General features: G+C 40.7%; 1 protein-coding gene across 4 annotated transcripts in view; it reads right to left on the bottom strand.

Moving 5' to 3' along the window:
- The window catches only part of si:ch211-196i2.1 (collagen alpha-1(I) chain), a 105,546-nt gene that overhangs the window by 45,632 nt on the left and 40,345 nt on the right, over nucleotides 1-19,569 (bottom strand). For 2 of the 4 annotated variants that reach the window (XM_056403960.1, XM_056403961.1), the window contains exons 7-9: nucleotides 3,082-3,771; nucleotides 1,333-1,377; nucleotides 860-979 (exon numbers count right to left, since the gene is read on the bottom strand). In XM_056403960.1, coding sequence (XP_056259935.1) covers nucleotides 860-979; nucleotides 1,333-1,377; nucleotides 3,082-3,771 — 855 coding nt within the window. Of the gene's footprint in view, nucleotides 1-859; nucleotides 980-1,332; nucleotides 1,378-3,081; nucleotides 3,772-12,235; nucleotides 12,321-12,654; nucleotides 12,781-19,569 lie in introns of those variants that run through there. The other 2 variants (XM_056403963.1, XM_056403964.1) reach the window with 2 other exon arrangements.

The following is a 19,569-nucleotide window of genomic DNA, read 5'->3' as shown; positions in this document are numbered from 1 at the left end:
TAAGCCAACACTGAAGTGCCAAAAACTGCAGTTCCACAAATGGCCACTTGGCTCCAAAAGTGAGTCAATCCCCATAGACTCCCATGTCACAATGTTTCAGCCTGGTACAAAAATAGTTTTGGTCCCTAGAGCTAATATCCTCCTTCATGACAACTGTACAGGGGGTGAATTTTTATATATCTCACCTGTGTATATTTTATTAAGGCTTAGAGTTCTGCATAATTAAGGGCGTGCAGCTTTGAGTGACAGGTGGGTGAGCATATGCTGCCACGATCCGGCATGTACCAAAGTCTCGGCTCCACACACGCCCCCACCTCTTTGCCCATTTTTGGATTAGCAGGGAGTTAGGTGGAGTCAGACACTGCCAAGATGGTGACAGCAGAGCAGCTGGGTGATGTCACGGAGGCTACGTCCATCTTTATTTACAGTCTATGGGCTGTACATGTTCTGATATGATCTTTGTTGTTAAACTGTAAAATATCATGGAGGTTCAGCTGAAAGAGCCATCGGGTCTAGGACGGGAGCTTTGGTCCACAATTCATCTAACATGCCTGACTGACAGCATACAGATCATGCTGAGTGTAGTCTCACCCCTCAGGAGATCAGTTTCTTCAGAACTCAACCCTAACCCTTTAACTCTAATTAGGGTTGAGTTCAAAGGTGGATGACAGTTTTCTAAGCAGCTGGACCATAATGACTGTCTCTATACTGTAAATATACCTACTGTTCATTCAAACATTTTAAACTCAAATTATGAAAGACTCTACATTAAAGAGAGACATTCTGTTCAGAAGAAGGAAAACAACATTTAGTAAAAATCGCACTCAATATAAAGAATACTTTCTGGTTTCCATCTTACCTGGAAGGCAGCCCATTCCTCAGCAGTATTCCTCCACAGGTAGAGGGTTGGTAAACCTGGCGGTCCGGGAGGTCCTGACTCCCCCCTTTTTCCTGGACGACCTTCAGGGCCCGTTTTACCCTGTGAGAAATCAACAGTATGTGGTACGTTCATGCAAGACAAATCAATTTATATGGGATACTTATTATAATAGCACAGCATTGTTTTTAGCATTACATCATAGAAGTGATTTGTTGCAGCACTGGAGCTCCAACATAAATATTATACATATAGACATAATGGAGGAATGGGCAGGAGTTTATAGCTGTAGGTATTAAAATGTCTAAGGTGAAACTGAGCTTTAAAACAAGGTATGGCTCTGGATGGTTTCTCAGGGGTGCACAGGACAACAGTGTACTTAAATCCTGAGGAGAAAACTGGAAATATGTAGCACATCACTGTAGGCTTTAATGTCATAAACAAGGTTATTTTACCTTATCACCTTTAAACCCAGACAGGCCAGGCTCACCAGAACATCCCTGTGGAAACATAACAAACAACCCCTCGATAAAAAAAAAAAAAAAAAAAAAAAAACAGTACAAAGAAAAGGTATCTTCCAAGACACAAGATAAAATAATGATAATAAAAAAAACACCAGTAATGGTCAAATTGTAAAATTGTTGCGTCTTCAACTAAATTTGCCTGTTGAAAAGCAAAAACCATTTATTTTATGGTTTTGGTCCCAAAACCTATGTTAATAAAACACTGTAAGATTTTATAGCTCGGAGTACTGGGATACTATATGTAAATGGTACAGAAATAATAAATCTCTCTACATCTTTACTGTGGCATTTGATGAGAGTCTGAAAACCCAGTTGCTGCTGGTTGGGTGATCAATCTCTGCAGCCTGTACGAACCAGGAGTTAATATAATTGACTTATGCTTGAACTACAAGGAGCAATACTAATACATGCAATAATAAGTACACACACAGGCATAACACATGACAAGTTGTATAGCAGATGAGGCATGTCATCCACTAAGTCCATTATTTTCTACAACAGGAAACCTCAGAGTGTACTACCACACTTGTACAACAGCCATTTAAAGCAAGGTAGGCTGTGTTCAAGTCATAATCCATTTAGCAAAGTTAGTTAGTAGTCAGTGACGTCTTTGAATGCAACAGTAAGCAGATGTATTGATGCTGTGGTTAAACTGTGTGCCATTTAAAAGAGCTTACACTGTGATTTAACAGATGTTAAACTGCTACCCGGGTCTCTCTTTGAGGCATCTTATTACCGTATATAATTTTAATATATATGCCAACCAGTCAGAAAAGAGTGTTTTCTGCAGCCATAGCATAGAAATATTCTTTTGTAAATTAGTACTTTTTACTCAAATAAACTGACTTTGTCAACACACGTGTAGAAGATGATGCTGAAGGCTTTACACTACAACAAGGTAAGCAAGATCTGAGATGTTGTACATGAGGAGAGAGAATGGGACGTCTTCCTTCATGTTCCCTACAGCCGGCTCCAATCACAGTAATCGTGCTGAGTGATCCTGTGCATTTTATGGCAGCGTGACTCCAGAAAACGGCCCAGACGTGACCAGATGTGCAGTCTGGTTCTGATTCTGTCTACCCTGCAGTTCCTGTGATGGCCCACCTCTTACACCAGGTAAACCGTCTGACTGCATCTTATAAAATGACTTTACTCATTGGCACCAATAAGATGACTTGGCAGCCGGAGGTTAAGTTTGTCACATTGAGTAATGCTACGACAAACTGCTGAGACTTGTTCACTATGCGGTTCTCTGGGGGCTGAGATTGCTGCATCAAAGACATGTGGATCAACATGTGTTTGAGCAGCGTAACCTCAGCTGATCAGATTCAGATGGCAGCTGATGGAGAACAGCTCTTGTAAGCTGGAAAGCATAAACAGATGTCACACTTTTTCATTCACAAGGTTTGAACTTTTTTCTTTTTTTTAAATCTCATCTTACAACAGATAGCTCTGATATAATACATCAGCTTTACTGTTAAAACAGTGGGGGATAAGTCTTGGCCTTGGCTGTCAATAGCCTCAAAACTGTAGAAACAATCATTTCTCATTGAACAGTTTACATCAGGCAGAGGAAACTCAAGAAGACTTGCTTTCTTGCACTTTTCACTTGGATGCATACAGTAGCATTAAAACAAGGGCATTAGACCAACAAGAGCATAGCACCATAAGACTACTCACTTCTTGTCCTGGAGGACCCATTCGGCCTGGTGGTCCTCTCTGGAGCCGGTACATTTTCCCATCTGAGCTCCGGACCAGGTCACCATCGATGGATACAATGGTCACAGTTCCGGGGTGCTCCCTGTCTGGTTGTCTACGGTTGTTCTTGGCTCTATGATCCGAGTCTGTGGTGTTCTGTGTGGCGTTGGGTCCCCACTCCTCAACTACTGCCTGTGCAGATGGGTCAGAGGTGATGACATGAGGTATAGGTGAGACAGTCCTGGCCTGATCATCTCTCTCCTCTCTTAGTTTGCTGGAATTTGTGGATGTTCTAGGATCTGAAGGGATCCTGGGAAGTGCAGGAAACCCCACTGAGGGCTTCTTCGGTGTGTTTCTGGTGTCTAGGTCAATTATGTCATCGGACGGTTTTCCAGGGAACAGCGATGAAGTCCTCCCACTTGAATTTGTCTTTTTCTCTATGGTAATATTCTCCTCCGAATGTTTAGAGGACATTTCAGGCTTTCCTTTGGCGCCATTTCTGGGGGGCTTCCACTGGGGGTTCACTTGTCCGCCATTTTGGAAGATTGGATCCAACAAGTCAGTGTCCTCATCCACCACAAAAACATCCCCACGAACTACTGAACCTTTCCGATTGGGTCCTGTAAGCACTGTCCCATCCCCTCGAGAACTCCCTCGGTGTAAGAACACATTCTGTTGAGACACAAAATAAGAATTTGAGCTCATTCAAGAAGATGTTACTACAGTAGTTTCATAGTTTGTAAGATGTTAAGATTTCAGTAGCTGGATGGGGAATTAATGTCTTATTGTGTGTTTTTGTTAGGGACTTGTGAGGGGAGTTTGTCTGAGGAAAAATAAGGTAGAAGAGTAAAACACAAATAGTTAAAAAGAGAGATGATCAAGATAGAAGAAAGAGTCTGAGATCCACAGTAAGTCAGGTAACTATTCAGACTAGTGAAATAAGTAGCATTACCATCCCATCCACACACAAACATCGACAAACAAGTAAATTTAATGTTGTATTGATAGACCTTCTATTTAAAAGACCTAAGCTTGTCTCCAAACAGCAAGCCCTAACCCTCAGAAAAACCACTCCTGCAGAACTTTCTTCCCTTCTTGAAAACTGTCATCAACTCTTCATTGACATCTGGCATCATTTCATCTGCCTTCAAGTCAATTAGCTTCTCAGCTCATCAAGATAGTTCCCCCTGACCCGTCTCATTTCTTTCCAAAACATTTGAACGTGCTGTCTCTAACCAATGGAGCTGGTAGCTCCATGCTTGTCCATGTTACAATGTGGTTGGGATCCTACTGTTGTTACACTGTAAACAATCATATAAAGCTGTCGCCTGTTAAACAGATTTTCACCAATCTTATTCCACTGCAGTGTCTAAAACTGTGTATCCATCTTAATCTGATACTTAGGTTAAAACATGATGCAAGTTTAACATCAATCATGACATATCAAGAGTGGTTCAAGACAACACATCAATGCTTCTACTTTACTCCAATCACCTCCAACTGGGACAAGAAGCCCTCTACTTATTTACTTACCTGATTTTATACAATCTTGATATGACTTATTTAAAAATTTCTATTTACTTTTATCGTTTGTGAAGCATTTTGAATTGCCTTGTGTCTGAATGGTGCTATATAAATTTTTTGCTTTATTTCACTATTCAACTTTGTCTTCAGCCTCACAGACTGTCTAGTAGCACACCCCTCCTGGCAGCAGCTGGGAGCACTCCCCTCCTGGCATCATATCAAAGGTTGATTCCCAAATATCAGCCCCTCATATTAATCTCTATTTTGGCACAGTGGACAGCTTTGGTCTCAGGCTCCTCCAGTGCAATACCTGTCTGTGACCCTTTTACTTCATCCACTGCTGGGCGGAAAATGCCTATAAAGCAGGACAACAGAGTTGTACACATTTCTGTCATAAGAAAAAAACGACTAATAATGAAACTACTCTATAATTGTAACTGTATATTATAACTGTAAATTAACATCAGCTTTCAAAATGTGAACTTATTATTGACTCTTATGAAGTCTCAACCACTGAAAAAGATTTTTGCAAACACACACAGCAGTTTGAAGTTATATGGTTCCCAGAGGTGAGAGGAAAACACTCCAAATTAACAACACGCAAAACACTACAACCAAGGCATTTTTCCTTTGCTTTTCATATTGCATTTTACAGACAGCCACACTACCCACCCCCAGCCACACAGCCACACGCACACACAGCAAAACACATCAAAATGTTGGACCTCAGGGAAAAGTGGCGCAGTGAGAGAGGCCTTTCAGGGGAGGGGACCAAAGGGCTGTAAATTTTGTTTGATGACCCCAATGGGCTGAAGTGGAGAGCACTAAAGTGGAGCTACGAGTCATATGAAGAGCAGGAGGACAGGAGGAGCAGAAGGAAGCAGTGTGCGTGCTCAGAGAATGTAGTAGATCAGAGTTGTACCTTTTAGAATACATACGTTTAAACAGGTGACATATGGCTCTGCACTGGTCTTATCACTCCCCCCTTCTCTGTTCAAAAGCTAAAATTTGGCATCATGTCATCAAAGTACGATTCAGTGCCAAACAGTCATAGTAGTTAGTAATCATTAAGTCATTATAATGCCAGCTGTATGTAGGAATAGTTTGCTCATGTTAGTTCAGGCTTGTCCTTGTAACAACTGTAAAATACTTTGTATCTTTATGGTGGATCAAAAGCTAACCACCAGGTCTCGAGAGGGCCTATTATTTACCTGGATCCCCTGATCGCCACTGCTCTCTTGCACCTCCATGAGACATTTGTGGTTTTGAGAAAAATGTCGACACTGCTACTGAGTGGACCATCATGTGGTCAAAAACTTATCCAGTACTTGGGTTTATAACCAAATACCTTGAAAACTAATGACATTTGAGTCGCACTGTACTTTGTATTTAGTGCTAACTAGCAAATGTTAGCATGCTAACACAATAAAGTAATAAGGTAAAGATGGTAAACATTATACCTGCTAAATGGATGTTAGCGTTGTTATTGTGTGTAGATTGCTGACATTAGCATTTAGCTCAAAGCACTAATGTGCATATATATAGCCTCTCAGAGCTACTAACATCGCTGTGGACTCATGATTGTGTCTTGTCTGGTTTTATTAGATTGTGTACAGAGGGTGGACACACAAAACAGCAGTGCGGCAAACAAAAAGATACTAAATGCATGGGATCAAAGGGAGCATTATTTTTAATCTGCTCTCATAGGTGAAGTTCAAGGTTTAAGAACCCATTTCCTTTATTCTCTAATGTACAGCTGCTTAGTACAAGTCTTGTAGGACTAAACAAAAGTTGCCGCTGGAAAAGCACATAGAGCTGGATTTACGAGTGTATATAAAATATAAGAAGTGACATAATATCATACACATTTTATGAATTAGTGCAATTATCACAGAGGAGATCTCAGGTTTCCTATTTGGTTACTGGCATTTGTTAAGGCAAAAATCAATTGAGCATGGTCTGATTGTATTATCAGAAAGACTGATATGCCCAGACACAACCCAGAAATAACCAGTTGAACCTGGTTTTCATTCATCAAATCTGAAACATTAGAATAGTCTGTCTTAAATACTGTATCTGCAATGAAACCCAGCCATACATGGAGGGCTGGCTGGGTATGATGGGGGCCAGCGAGGGAATGAGATAGGCAAGAGACCAGACGAGGTGCGCCAGCTGAAAACAAAGGCCCTTTCTCTTCCTCTTATCCGAGGCCACAGTCAGGCAGCCAGCCCTGGTTGATAAGCTGACACTGGATCTCCTCTGGTCAACACCGTCCCCTCAGCTTATCTCCCCTCCAGTCTGTGACATATCCCTATGAACGCCAGCCCAGGCCACACTTAGCTGGAGAACCATGACACATTGGCCAGTCAGTCAGGAGCAGGAACACTGAAAGTTTCCACCAAAGAAAGACATACACCATGACATATACCAAAAAAAATCTCCATATGATATTATACTTTAAACAAATCTTGTGAACCTACAGCAGTACTGTTTCGTTTTTGTAATGTTTGTTAAAACCTGCAGTGGCCAGCTGTTTTAGGAAATCATCAAGCATTTTACAAAATGAAAATATATATTCACACCATACTAATACTGAGTAGAGCTTCCCTTTGTTCTCAAAATAGCCTTAATTATTTGTGGCATGGTTTCTACAACATGTTAGAGACTTTCCTCTGAGATCCTGCTCCATGTTGACATGATTGAATCACATCATTTCTACAGATTATTCAGCTGCACATTCATGCTGTGAACCTTGTGTTCTACCACATACCAAAGTTACTACTGGATTCAGATGTGGTGACACTGATTTACAGTGAACTCATTGTCATGCATTAAACCAGTTTGAGACCACTTTTGCTTTGTGACATGGTGCATTATCCTGCTGGAAGTAGCCATTAGAAGATGGTAAACTGCGGCCCATACATGGCACATGGTCAGAAACAATACTCAGACTGTGGCATTCAAATGATGATCAAAGTGTGTCAAGAACACACAGCTACCGTAGCTTTTCTATCAGCTCCGAATAGTCTGGTCATCCTCCTCTGACTTTGCTCATCAACAAAGCGTTTCCTTCTGCAGCTATGCTTCTCAGCGGATGTATTTGTTTTTCACACCATTCAGAATTAAACCTCTAAAGACTGTTGTGTGTGAAAATCCCAGCCCGTCCGACACCAACAATGATGCCATGGTCAAAGTAACTGAGATCACATTTCTTCCTTATTGTGATGTTTGATGTGAACATTAAATGAAGTTCCTGACCTGTATCTGTGTGGTTGTATGTATTGTACTGCTGCCACATGGCTGATTGGCTGATTTGATAAATGCATGAATAAGCGGGTGTACAGGTGTTTCTAATAAAGGGCTCAGTTCGCATACATTTGTGAGTTATTACGTCTTCAGTATGTATTCAGAAAGTATAAAAACATGCACTAAGCACTAAAATATTGTCGGTTTTGTTTTTTTTTGTTTTTTTTTTTATAAATCTGGTGACAGTAACAAAACTATATAATAACCATGCCTCCAGTGGAGGAGTTGAGTTATGGTTCAACAGTGGATTTTTTCCACTGATTTCACCGCAGCACTAGAGCAATATGTTTTTTAACCTTTATTTATTAAAGAGAGTCACGCTCTCTTTTGTAGAAATGCCCTGATCAAACTCACACAGTCACATGCATTCACATCTGGAAGCTGCCCAGTCTGATCTGTTAGCCATTGAGCAGCTTCACTGAACAGCTGGGGGTTAAGGGCCTTACTCAAGGGCAGCTAGGTGGTGGTAATGAGTGATGGTGAGTGATGCTGTTTTTGGTCGGGTCACAAGTTTGCCTCAATAACCTCTAGCTCACCATTGCAGCTAGGAGGATGGTTGGTCGAATAGTATTCAGCTGACAGGTTGTTTTAAGTAAAAAGTCTTTCAGTATCATTACATGACATCATTACATTTGTCTAATGACAGATGTGAAAGTATATCAACTCAACAGCTGGATGCAGAATGGGAGGCAACTCAGCATCCAGCATTCAGACCATTGTCAAGTGTCAATATCTTTGTGACAGTGACACCAGGCATTACAGCAAAGAGCTCCATAGATCAAGTTTAAAATACAACAACCCCAAAGACAATCTGCAGAAGAGACGCTGCACAACATGAATCTGAGTAGTTATCTTGTCAAACAAAACTAATAATCTCAGCAAGTAACTCTTCGAGCCTTTATATCATGTGCCAAGGCAGTGTTTACACTCTGTCTTTCAGAGGGCTCTGTAGTAGCAGGCTCATGCAAGCAAAGACACTGTGTCTGTTCTGTGTGTGTGTGTGTGTGTGTGTGTGTGTGTGTGTGGTGTTTTCAAACAATAGTGTGCCTCCAACTTTGTGGCAACAGTTTCCCATTTCAACAATCTCCCCCCACACACAAAGTCAGGTCCATACGGAAATGGTTTTGACCATGACCCCCATCCAACACCTATGGGATGAACTGGAACACCAACTGTGAGCCAAGTCTTATTACCCAACATCAGTGTTGAACCTCACTAATTCTGTTGTGAGTTCCTGCATCCAGTTTGGAAAATCATATAGAAAGTCCCAGAAGAGTGGAGGCATGTTGAACATCCACATGTGAGTATAATGTTAGGGTGTCATGTACTTTTTGGGTCCAAATATTACTGATCATCTAGCATGAGATTGTGAGGGTTGAACAAACAAAGTAACTTCAGTTTGTGGTCTTTTGTCTGAATAGCGTCTGAATTTCTGTTTAGGCTCCAAACTGTCACATCATGAAGGCAGTAAATATTGTAAACAGAAGCCACATGGTCTGACAGGTTACTTGGTCATTAGACAGTTATGGTGAAATGTCATCTGTAGCACTGTCATACTGTTTGCTGCAGGGAAGAATACAACCAGACCAAGCTGAGGTCGTAGGCTTTTTTCTAGAGCTCTGACCAAAAAGTTCAGAGAGAAAAACTGTAATACTAGCCTTAATTAAAAACAGACTTTATCCACCATAGATAATAAATACCAGACAGTTCATCCCACACTGCAGCATGATGGGAAGTACTCATCATTTGGATTGAAATGATCAGTCAATTAACTGATTGGTCAACAAAATTAATTAATTGAAATTTTTATATTTGAATGAGCCTATCAAGTAAACATGCCAAACATTTCCTCAAATATGACGAACGCTGATCTGGGAAAACAAGCAATTTAAAGAATTTAAAGACTTCACCTTGGGCTCTTCTTGGGCTTTTCTATTTCTATTTTATTTTCAGTTTTCTGTTTTACAGATTAAACTATTGATCCGATTCATGAATACTCATAATGATTAATAATCATTAGTTGCATTGAATTGGGTAAAACTGTCACATTGCACTAAATGTATCAAGACCATACCTGTACTTCTGGTCTTTTTTTTCAGTGTTTTTTTTTCTACCCTTTAGTCAGCCACTGGTCCAACTTGCATGGACTTGAAACGTTCTAATCAATCACACTTTCACATGGTCTTCTTTTATTATTCCCACAGTTCCAGTATGGTGCCTGGTGAGGCAGGTGAAAGTGATTTGGTATGGTGGTGTTCTGGCAGTATTTGGATAGTCTAGTGGCACTAAACACTTATATTTATTATAATATTACACAATATATTTCTAAATACCTACTTCAGCAGGATACTACTTATCACCTGCATATGATAATATACAGTACAATTATAGTTCCATTAAAACTAAGCTTTTATGAGTATCACCTGCTAATGCTGAGAGAACATTAAGATCATGACTCAACTTCTCTGCAACAAATATTTATGGGAAAACAATAAAAAATAAATTAGAATTAGGGAAGGTGTTGACACCTGGATTAGATTAATGTTCATCTTTAATCACTGTGTCCTCTCAGGAGTCTGTCTGCGTGTGTAGCTGACAAATCCTCTGTTATAAGCAATGAGAAATTCTTGAAGGCCTCACAGCCTGTTACAAGTGCTGCAGGCTAAAGCACAATCAACAACACACACGTGCACACACATGCACACACAGACACAGCGCACAGACAATGAACACTTGCTCCTACAAAGGGCTAATCAAATGGCAAGGTCCGTAAATCTCGCCAAGACACAGGTATGCAGATGTTCTCAGACTGGCTGAGTCTTGCAGGCAGCAGTAGGCAATTTAGCCTGGAAAAATGCATGATGGGAGTAGTCAGATAGTTCAGGAATAAAGACAGGAACACTGCACATGGCAAAGCTTGATCCCAGGTAAATTAACAATCAAAAGACTCATTATTTTTCCATGATTGTTAAAATACAACAAATAAAAAAGAACATGATAAATGTTATGGCCAGAAAAACAATCACAAGGAAAACAGCAACAGTAGTGTCCTACACCGTGATGAAACAAAGTGGGGTCAAAGTATTCAGTTGTGTGCATTTATGTGTGTGTGCGTGTGTGTGTGTGTGTGTGTGTGTGTCTACCTGTGAATTCCAACAAAGCCTGCACTGTCTGAAGTGATGTGGACAAGGCAGACTATAAAGCAAGGAACTATAAGCATGCATGTCTTTATGTGTGTGTGTGTGTTCATCAGCACTGTCATGTGCACACGAGTGAGCATGTGACTCTCTATTGTGACTCAGTGTTGTTGGGTAGCTAAGGAGGCTGAGCGTGGTATTAACACTGTCATGGTTGGGGATTGTATTCCCAGCAGGACCACCCATGTTAGAAAAGCCACTATTGGTTGGGATCAAAGCGCCCACCAAATCACCAGTGGTGGTCCTGGGATATATAGTATGATCATGAAGCGTGAGGGAGGGGGGGAGCGCTTGACATTGTTCTGTAGCTTCTAGCTAGCTACTGCAGTAACAGCTTGTTCTGCCTCTGCAGGCTTCTCATTTTCACACCAGTTTCCACTGAAGCCAAAAAATCAATTGGCAAGCCTTGATCCAGAGGGTTGCATCTGTCTACTGTAAGGTGTCCACCAATCAGGGGATGTCAGCAGCACTGCAGCATGAGGTCAATGATTCAAAGAATTTTATATGATAAAGGTCTGAGGGCTGAAATATTGTTAATAAAGTCAGTGAAAGTGGTTGACAGCGCGCAAGATTCTTTGGCTCCTCCACAGTTTTTGATCCCACCCACCTGATGATGATGTTATATACTGGAATTACTGATAAAGTTAGCTATATCTCCCTAAATCAACCTGGTACCCAACTGGTAATAAATGACAAACCGGGCTACACCACAGCTAAATGTGCAGATATTATTCTAACAGTGTCTAAAAATTTGCAGTCACACAAATAACAACTGTTGCTAACTGCTGGTGAGTAGAGCTGCACAATTAATCAAAATATAATCAAAATCACAATATGGCCAAGTGCAATATCCAAATTGGAGGAGCTGCAATTTTTTTGATCATGGTAAAATGCGTCACAGCATTGTTAGCACCATTAGCACCATAAGCAAGTTGGTGCTACAGAGATGCCCCAGCCTACAAATCATATTCTCCAGATGTAAGGGAACATGTTTGTTTGGTACAAGACCCAACAAAAGATCCTCCAAAACAGTTTCATCTCAAGCTTTGTGAAATGAAATAGTTTGATCAGTGTAAGAAGAAGAATTTTTGCAAAGACTTTAAACTCACCTGATCTGCAGAGTCATGCCTCTAGAGAAACATAACACACATTTGAATTCCAGCAAAATAACACTTCAAAGTGATCTAATGGATTAACACCAATAATTTTGACACCCCTGGCCATGACGTCACCTACAGGACATTGTTCAGGTTGATTCTACACTGAAAACAACAGCAGGTGCAACCTGCTTTAAGCCAAATCAAAGTCAAATCTTCAAGAGACAAAATGTGTGTTAAGACAATCACACAGATATTGTCCATGCTGAAAGAAAATTAACATCCACGCCCAGTAAAATTAACAAAAGCACCACCACACTGTGTGTACTGATATGGCCTGCAGAGTATTACACACAAGGTGCAGTGCAGTGCAGAACAATTTCAAAGAGAAGGGAAAATCAGAGTGTGTATGGAGTTACAACAGCCAATACCTTTACATTCTGTCGCCTTTGACCTTTCACATGCAATCCATCTAAATCCAACAGAAGACATCCCAGGAGCAAGTACCATCCACCATGGTAGAGCATGACTGCAGGAGACACTCCGTCTGTCCACAATTCAGCTCTGCTCACATTGTACCCACAAGCAGACCTCTGCACAGGAGGCTGATCCAGCTCCCAGCAGACACACCCACACACCTACCGGGTACACACACACACACCCTTCCACTTTTACAAGGCATACATCTTGTGCAAACAATACACCTAATCTGGTAGGAGATATAGCCCTGCCCATTAGCCCTGAGGGTAGCCTCTGTGAACAGTGAGAAAGAGGGAACTAACAGAGAAATTAAAACTGACAGAGACAACTGTAAAGTCAAATCTGGGACAATTTAAACTTCAAAACAACCCAAAGTCTTTTAAATAATAAATATTATTTCATCCACAAAAAAGTCTGAGCATGAATCCAATGTTCTAAACACATTAAATCCTCAGCATCCAATTTGTCAGCACTTAGCTAACCAAACTAGATTGAGGGTGAGAGTGAACATCTGATCACACCAAGCTATTGGCACAACGCTAACTGCAACATCATGGGCAACTAAAATCTGCTCTGGTGAGTAACTGCTCATTCCAACTGAGGGGGAGCAGAACAAATGAAAACAGGGACAGGGATGATGTGAGGGAATCCCCACTGCTTTCACACATGGACAGATTTTGGTTGAGGGGAGCCTGCACACCAGAAGAAAAACAAAAATCTCTGGTGGGGAATTAGAGGAGAGGAAAGCCACAGTGAAATAAACCAAACTCAGCGAAATAACCGCAGTTGAGAGAACATTTGAGGGGAAAATATTCACCGCTGGCTTGATTTACACCATTGGGCCAACATAGAGGAGACCTCCTCTGCATGAAAAGTCAAGATCAATGGGGCAGCTCTGTGTCACAGGAAGTGTTTCTTCATGTCTATTAGGAACAAAAGGAGAGGTGGTCTAGCATAAACAGCAATATAAATGAATGAGAGCAGAGGGAGGTTGAGTAAGGGTGAACAGAACTGCTTTAAAACTGCAGGGCAGATGTGCAGAGGGAAATCAGTGTTCCCTTTTTTTTTAATTGTAAACAACTTCCCAGCACATTGACGTCCTCCCCGCCACATAATCTCTTCCAGAGTGCTCTGCCGTGTGCACTGGAAATGTACTAACTTTAAGAGTCAGGGCCTGGAGCGTAAGGATTTCAGTCCTTGTGGAGCGGTATAGCACTGGGAAGACAGAGAGGAGAGCAGCTGCATGTTGCTGATGCAGCAGTCTTGTTACAACTTTCCATCACCTAGCATTTAACCACGTCTGATTTATCTGCACAGCATAGATACCTCATACTAAATGATAGTTTGGGAGAGGAAAATTATTAGTTTGAGCATGCTGGGACTTCTCACATTGAGAATTGGTCCTGCGGTGATTAGTGACAAAAGAAAGAAACAACCAGACAAGAATTCCTCCTTTCCATAGTTTCCATCCATTCTTTCCAAATCTTTGATTTCATCCTCCTTCTCTTTCATCCGAGCATCACCTCTTTCAACAACCCACTTCCTCTTGTACGCCATGATTTGAGGGCCTACTGGCTTGTCTGTAATTACTTTATTTTATATTGGAAGCAGTGATAAACCTTGCCAGGCAGATGAGAAGTTACTGCTCATCTATGGTAATGCTAATAAAAGGAAAGCTCAACAGTGTGCAGAACCGTCCTGTTTTTAAAAAAACAAAGGCTCTTTCACTTTTTTACAGCAAACACAAAGCATGCTTCCTCGTCCTTCATTCATACTCTTGTAAACCCTTTATTTGCTCTTTGATGCGTAATGCAACTCAGAAAACCCCAGAAAAGACCATCCCAAGAATCCATCCCAACACATGGATTTTAGGGGATTGTTTTAATATTAGACTTTTCTCATTACACTGTCCTAGGAAATGAGAGCTCTGTATTCTGCTGACTCCTTTCTTTTGCTGCTCTGACATGTTTGCGTTGCAGTGTGTCATCTTCTTGCGATGCCAACAGTTTGGTTGAGCAACTCCCAGCGTGAACAGACCTCAGAGTGTTTCTTGAGATAATTATTTGATTGGTTTTGACCTTTTAAAAATAGCTTACTTAACTATTTTACAGAGCTGTAACACAATGTGTGGATTTACAATAGTTTACAAGTCATGTAAACTATATATTATTCATGCACTTTATATACTTTTACAAAGTGAGGGAGATCCATAGGAAAAGATGTTCTTTATTGACTTTTCTCTGCCTTTCTTGGTCATAAAGGATGACATCCACTAATCACAGAGCTCTGCAGACACAGGAGGAGAAAAATCCACCTATTCCTTCACCAGATGCATCATCTTATAGCCAACCCCGGCAGGACGTCCATTTTGCACAGTCAAAATATTCTACTCAAGCTTTTCTGGCCAGCCTCAGCAGATATTAAGTCTTCAGTCTGTAATTTGAGGAGGTCCGTCAGGACATCTACCTGCTTCCATCAGTCTTTGTTGCTAGGAAACCTGGCAAATTTGTCTGTTAAGCAACCTCGTCTTTCTACAGGGCACCATTTAGAGGAGAACAAGAGAAGAATTAAAAGAGCAGTATTGAGTTCCATAAAGGACTGTGATGTTGTTTTTGGCAAACAATGTAATCGCTCTGACAGTTAAGGAATGATATCAACTTCTCATCCACACACCAGTGTACAGTTTGCACTGACTCAGCTCTACTGACAAGCGGATGATCAGTCATGACATTCGTAATGATAGCTTTGTAGGAGCAGCACATCTTTCACTCATAATCTGGGCGAGAGGTGAACGCAGGGTAACCTGCCCGTCTAACTCTCTAAACAACCCAGCTGGATGACTCTGACCTGGACCTGACCTTTGACCTCAGCTTTGGCCAGCTGCTGCCTCTGGCCAAGTACGCAGCATGGCCAGAAAGTGAGAGTAAAGCAGTGAGAGAAGAGCGTGAGTTCAAATGAACCTAATGTGTTTGCATGATGTGTAAGTAAGCCAACTATTAATGCATGTTCAAGGTAATGATCTGGAGCGTCGTCTGTTTGCTAAAGATTTTAGATCCAATGGGTCATTTATTAATCAACAATACTCAACCATTTCAACGATTAATCTTTGCTCAGACATAACAATTCCACCTATGTTATTGTCATTTCATAAGAAACTGTTGCCAGACTTAAAATACTTCCTGAACCGTGGTGGATTGACAGAGTCGTGGAAAAGTATAGAAATAATGGATTGTTTTCTTCCGCCTCTTTGTTTTTGTCTCAGCTTGCCAGTTAAAAGCTATTGTTTGGCAAGTTTTATGAAAGAGGGCTCTCCAGTGACGCGAGTGGAAACTCTTGGTTGTGATAGGAGATGGAACAGACAGTATTAAGACCACAGGCGTGTGTGTGCGTCTGCTTCTCTCTGTGACAGATGGAGCTTTAGGGAACAAGTGAATAAAACCATTTATAAAACTGAGAGCCCTCTGATGGACTGGATTCAGTCTTGTGGCGACGTTTGATGTAGAAAAACAAACAGCTCTGTCATGCTCAGTCTTTCCCTCTCTTTTTGACACACATATATTCTACGTACACAAAGAAACTCCACATTTCTGATCAAGAACAAACAATTCTGATCACTGTCGAGCATTTAAGTGGAACTGCAATTTATCTGTAAAATGATTTTTCGAATTATTTTATAAATCGTTTATTCTATAAAATAATAACTGGCCATCAAGAGTTGCCAGCAAGCAAACTGATTACTTACATGTTTTGTTTCACCAAATGTCATAGATCTTAAGTGATTCAATTTACAATGATATGAATAAACAAAAAGCAGCAAATCTTCACATCATGAGGAAAAGTAAAAAGATACACATAAATACTACAATTTACAAAAGAAAGTAATTCTGACTAATATAGAACGTGTTGAACATGAGGGTTCAAAACCATCAACATCCTCAGCTCTGGCTTTGTAATCACATATGTAGCTAAGGTCCCTGACCTCCAGGAGTGTTTAACATCTCCGTGCACATTGAAGGAACTGTAGATTAACTGGTCAAGTGCCACGTCTCCAAAGAGAGCACCTGTCAAGGGAGCTGTTGGCCCCAGACAGGACATGCATCAAAGTCAGGAAACCCCAACAACGAGGCCCCACAGTTAGAAATGTTACGCCTCAAAGACGACAGCAGCAGACCTTAGCGGAAGAGAAATAGATCTTGTTAATGAAGTACTGTGTGTGAATTTAATGAGAAACAGGCCGTGTCCAAAATCACTCCTTAATTGATCCATTCATTCACTATTTCCTATATGATAAACTAGAGCTGCACTTTGCAACTTGCCTGTTTGATCAGTCCATTAGTCGTTTAGTCCATTGAATGTAACAAGGTGACGTCTTCATTTAGATGAGAAGACTGACACCACTGTGTTTTTAAGGTGAATGTATGCATGTAGCTGGAGACAGGAGAAAGTTAGCTTAGGTTAGCATAAAGCCTGAAAACGAGGGTAAGCAGCTGGTTTTGTCCAAATGTAACAAAATCCTCCGACCAACACCTCTAAAGCTCATTGAAGACATGTTATATCTCGTTCTACAGAACAAAAACAGCGGGTTATGTACCAGACTACTTCTTGGCCAGGACCAGTTGCAAGGCAACAAGCATGGACTCTTAGAAGTTACTGGAAATACTCAGTTATGTAACTCCCCATGTACAGGTGAAATGTTGATTTTACATTTTGGTTTTGTATGAATATTGTGATTCTTCATTCAAAATAATTTGTTTTAACTCAGGTGGACCACATTCAAAAGGGGATGGTGTTAAATGCAGGACCAGCACACAGGTTGATTGATAAATGATTGATTCTTGGACACAGCAGAGGAGCACAGAGCCAGAGATACAGGGACACAGAGACGTGTTAACATAAAGAGACAGACAGACACAGAGACAGACAGACTGCCAGAGGAGACAGATTCAGACACAACAAAAAAATCTGAAAAACAGAAACAGATGAAGGGAGAATGACAGATAATGAGAAAGAGATGCAGCCAGCTGAGGAAGATTTCACCAACTATTAAGACAAATCTGCTGCAGCTTGTTCCTGCAAACAACACTCAACACAAAACAGCAGGAGAGGTCTCGTCTACATCATCACGAAAGCATCCCAATGCCATCCTGATGGAGAACCTCTGTGCCTGGTGGGGCTGGCATGGCACGGCACGGTCTGCTATGTTTTATATTCAGGACTGTAGTCACTACTCTGGCTGCACACTACTGTATGCTGTAAAGAAAACCAGACCCTCGCTGATTATTTCAGACATTTTTCTATGGACACGAAAATGTAAATTCAAACCAGCTTCGCTTTTCCTTCATGTCCGAGCATATGGTTTTGCCGGTGTTTACATTTTAAACGTGCTGATTCCAGAAACACGGTTTAGTGCCAGTGTAAACAATTGTATGTATATGAGGAACTATGTTTTGTTTGGTCTGAGGTATTAAACTACAGTGTGTGTGTAGTCATAACAAAATGGATGTCTAAATGTACAAGCTAGCTCATTGCGAATTTATATGCACTAATCAGTTTAAAATATTCATCATCAGCAACAAGCAATACGTTTTAAATGTCAAATGAAATGTTGTCACGACTTCCTTAATTTTTGAGATATTTACTTTTGACACAGGCTATTCGGGTAAGATAATAAATATTGAGAGTGGAAACCAATGGACTCAGTTATGGAGAGAAAGACAATTTGATTTGACAGAACAAGCAGGAAGGTGACAATAATACAACTTGACTGAGCTGAGCAGACACTGTTAAACACATATACATGACTTGTATACTCACGCTGTACTGATCAACTGATCGTTAACAACATGGGCACTCATACAGGATGTAAACACTGAACACTTGCTTGGTTTTATCCATGGATAATTCCAATAAACTTTTAAATTCTTCTATTCTTCTGTTAAAACAAGATGGCTGTGTCCTCAAAACAGAATTCAAAGAAGACAAAAGCAGCATCATGTTGTGTGATTTTACTTTGAACACAAAGTAAAAAGAACAATGTTAACAATATGTCTGTCTTTGGAGCTTAGACCAGTTGTTTTTCTATTACAGCACAGTCAGCTACAACATGAAAATTATGACTCCAATAATACTAAAACCCGTTTGTTACAGTTTATAATGGATCTTTTAACAGCAACCATGTGACAAATTATAATGTGGAGCTGCTCAAATTAAGACAGGAAAATTAAATTTTCCATCACCCACCCGCTGATTGGTGATCACTTTGGTGAATAATCAGGCATCACAGTCTCCCTGGGGCCTGATTGTAAAATTAGACAGGGTGTCCACTTGAGGGTTGAAATCTAAATCCATCCAGTGTCGGCCCAGCTTTAGTTGGACTAAGTGGCACCCACTGATGAATCAAGAGATCCCCACTGAAGATCTGAGTGACTGTTGATGTGTAGGTTCACCATATATTGTGACTGGCTTTCCTATCATGCTCCTCATGAGGAATTCGGAGCCAGCAGCCCTACCCGGCTCCTCACTTGTGGTATCCTTCTGCTCTAAGGCTGATTGTTTTAATTTTACACTGATTTAAGGTTGTAACTAATGATTATTTTCATTATTGATTAACTTGATGTTTATCTTCTAGATTAGTGGATGAGTCATTTTGTCAATAAGATAACAATGCCCTTCATAATTTCCCACACCCCAAGGTGACGCCTTCAGATGTCTTTTGTCCAACCAACAACAGTCCATACCCAAAGACAATTCATTTACTATCATGTATGACGAAGAAAAGCATAACATCTTTCCATTTAAGAAGCAGCAAATGTTTGTTATTTTTGCTTTGTTTCTTAATGATTACTTTCCAGTCAGTCAACTTTGAT

This window comes from Seriola aureovittata, chromosome 18, assembly GCF_021018895.1.
Source record: "Seriola aureovittata isolate HTS-2021-v1 ecotype China chromosome 18, ASM2101889v1, whole genome shotgun sequence".
Lineage (NCBI taxonomy): Eukaryota > Metazoa > Chordata > Actinopteri > Carangiformes > Carangidae > Seriola > Seriola aureovittata.
This window is presented reverse-complemented; position numbering and strand designations above follow the sequence as displayed.